General features: G+C 60.4%; 1 protein-coding gene across 1 annotated transcript in view; it reads left to right on the forward strand.

Annotated features, from left to right (window-relative positions):
* KEAP1 (kelch like ECH associated protein 1) overlaps nt 1-1,791 on the forward strand; it is a 3,051-nt gene extending 1,260 nt beyond the window's left edge. The window contains exons 2-3 of the mRNA XM_019508723.1: nt 2-112; nt 838-1,791. Of these exons, the coding sequence (XP_019364268.1) occupies nt 2-112; nt 838-1,596 (870 nt within the window). The 3' untranslated portion in view covers nt 1,597-1,791. The remainder of the gene's footprint in view (nt 1; nt 113-837) is intronic.
* The last annotated feature ends 404 nt before the right edge of the window (nt 1,792-2,195 follow it).

Genomic DNA, 2,195 nt, shown 5'->3' on the forward strand with positions numbered 1-2,195 from the left:
CCAACAGCTAGACCCCAGCAACGCCATTGGCATCGCCAACTTTGCTGAGCAGATTGACTGCAGCGAGCTGCATCAACGGGCACGGGAGTACATCTACAGGCACTTTGCGGAGGTCAGGGGGGGCTGAAGAGCAGGGCAGGAGGGTGCCAGGGGGCAGGAGGGGGCTGCAGCAAGTACAACTCCATGCACTCTGGGCAGGTGAGGAGGGGTGGGAGGCAGGGAAGGGGCCCCCGGTAAGTACATCTCTCGGGAGGAGAGGGGCATGGTGGGGTTGCCAGGAGTCAACAGCCTTAACACAACAGAAATAGGCTTCACTCCATGTCTGGGAGAGTCCAGGGTGAGGGACTGGCTCTGGCCAGACTCCCTCCTTGGTTTGGGGTGGAGTGCAGCCTGCTCAGGTCAGTGTAGCTCACCCTGGTGGCTGACCCAGACAGGGCAGAGCAAGGGGCTGCCTCTTGGGTTCCTGGGAGTCAGTAATGGGGGAGTGATGGAGGTTATAAGGGGGCTAGTGATGTACCATGACAAGGGGCAACCAGGCTTATATAGGAAGTAAGGCTGGAGTAGCCTGGAGTCGGGATGGGGGAACGTGGGCACAGCTGGACCACAGCTGGGGGATGGGGGCACTCAGAGTATCTGCAGAGACAGAGGTATCAAAACAGCAGGAGAGAAGATACCCTGACCTCCTCCTGCCCCTATGGGCATCTCAGTGCCCCCCTTCTCAGGGCAGTGGGGGCTGGACCTGGGCCTCTGTATTCCACATACCTCCAGAACTGGGAGGGGGAGGGGGCCACGGGGCTGGTGCCCTCAGTGTCCTCATCGTGCCCCCATTGTCAACAGGTGGCAAAGCAGGAGGAGTTCTTCAACCTGTCGCACTGTCAGCTGGTGACGCTGATCAGCCGGGATGAGCTGAACGTGCGCTGTGAGTCTGAGGTCTTCCATGCCTGCATTGACTGGGTGCGCTACGACTGTGCCAGCCGGCGCCCCTATGTGCAGGCGCTACTGAGGGCTGTACGCTGCCACGCGCTCAGCCCTGGCTTCCTACAACTACAGCTTCGCGAGTGTGAGGTGCTGCAGGGTGACACGCGCTGCCAGGACTACCTGGCCCAGATCTTCCAGGACCTGACACTGCACAAGCCCACACAGCGCCTGCCCAGCCGGACGCCCAAGGTGGGCCAGCTTATCTACGCGGCCGGTGGCTATTATCGCCAGTCCCTTGGCTTCCTGGAAGCCTACAACCCCCATGATGGTGCCTGGCTGCGGCTGGCCGACTTGGAGGTGCCTCGCAGCGGGCTGGCTAGCTGTGCTGTGGGGGGGCTCCTGTACGCCGTGGGCGGGCGCAACAACTCGCCTGATGGCAACACAGACTCAGGTGCCCTTGACTGTTACAACCCCATGACTAACCAGTGGTCGCCCTGTGCCCCCATGAGCGTTCCCCGCAACCGCATCGGTGTCGGCGTCATCGACGGCCTCATCTACGCTGTTGGCGGCTCCCACGGCTGTGTCCACCATGACAGCGTCGAGAGGTCAGGGCAGTCCTGGTCCCAGCCCAACTTCAGAGCTGCCAGTGGGCCCTGGGGTTGGGAGCTGAGGACCTGACTTGGGGAAGGAGGGACAGGGGCAAGGGGAGCCAAGTATCCAGGTGCAGGAGAGAGAAGGCAGGGAGCAAGCTGTCCTGGCCTAGGGAAGCAGGGACAGAGGTGGAGGGGAGCCAGGTGTCCAGCTGCTGGAGTGGGGGAAAACCAGGGGTCCTGGTGGGAGTGAAGGAGCAAGGCATCTGGGTACTCAAGGGGGAAGTAGAGTCTGGGTGTATGGGTAATAGGAAGGGAGCAAGGGCAGAGTTTGGAAAAGTGGGAAATGAACCTGGAAGGAGCAGTTAGGATGATGAGGGGGGAGGTGACCTGGTTCTAGGGAAATGCCACAGGGGCTGAACTCAAGAAATACACAACCTTGGAGGGGAGGCATAGGTTAGGGAGCTATACACTTAGCACAAGTCCTGGAATAGGGAGTGAAGACCAGGACTTCTTCATGTAGGAACTGGACAGGTATATGAGCCTGAGAAGGCTGTGAGGCAGGTGTGGGAGGTGGCTGCTAAGCTGGGGAGAGGAGAGAGTGCAGGACAGGATGCATTGACACAGTGGAGGCTGTGGATTCCTGGCTGTCCTTCATAGGACCTCCTGTGCCTTGGTTCCTGCCTC

Source organism: Gavialis gangeticus, unplaced genomic scaffold (assembly GCF_001723915.1).
Source record: "Gavialis gangeticus isolate Ggan-Ray unplaced genomic scaffold, GavGan_comp1, whole genome shotgun sequence".
Taxonomy (NCBI): Eukaryota; Metazoa; Chordata; order Crocodylia; family Gavialidae; genus Gavialis; species Gavialis gangeticus.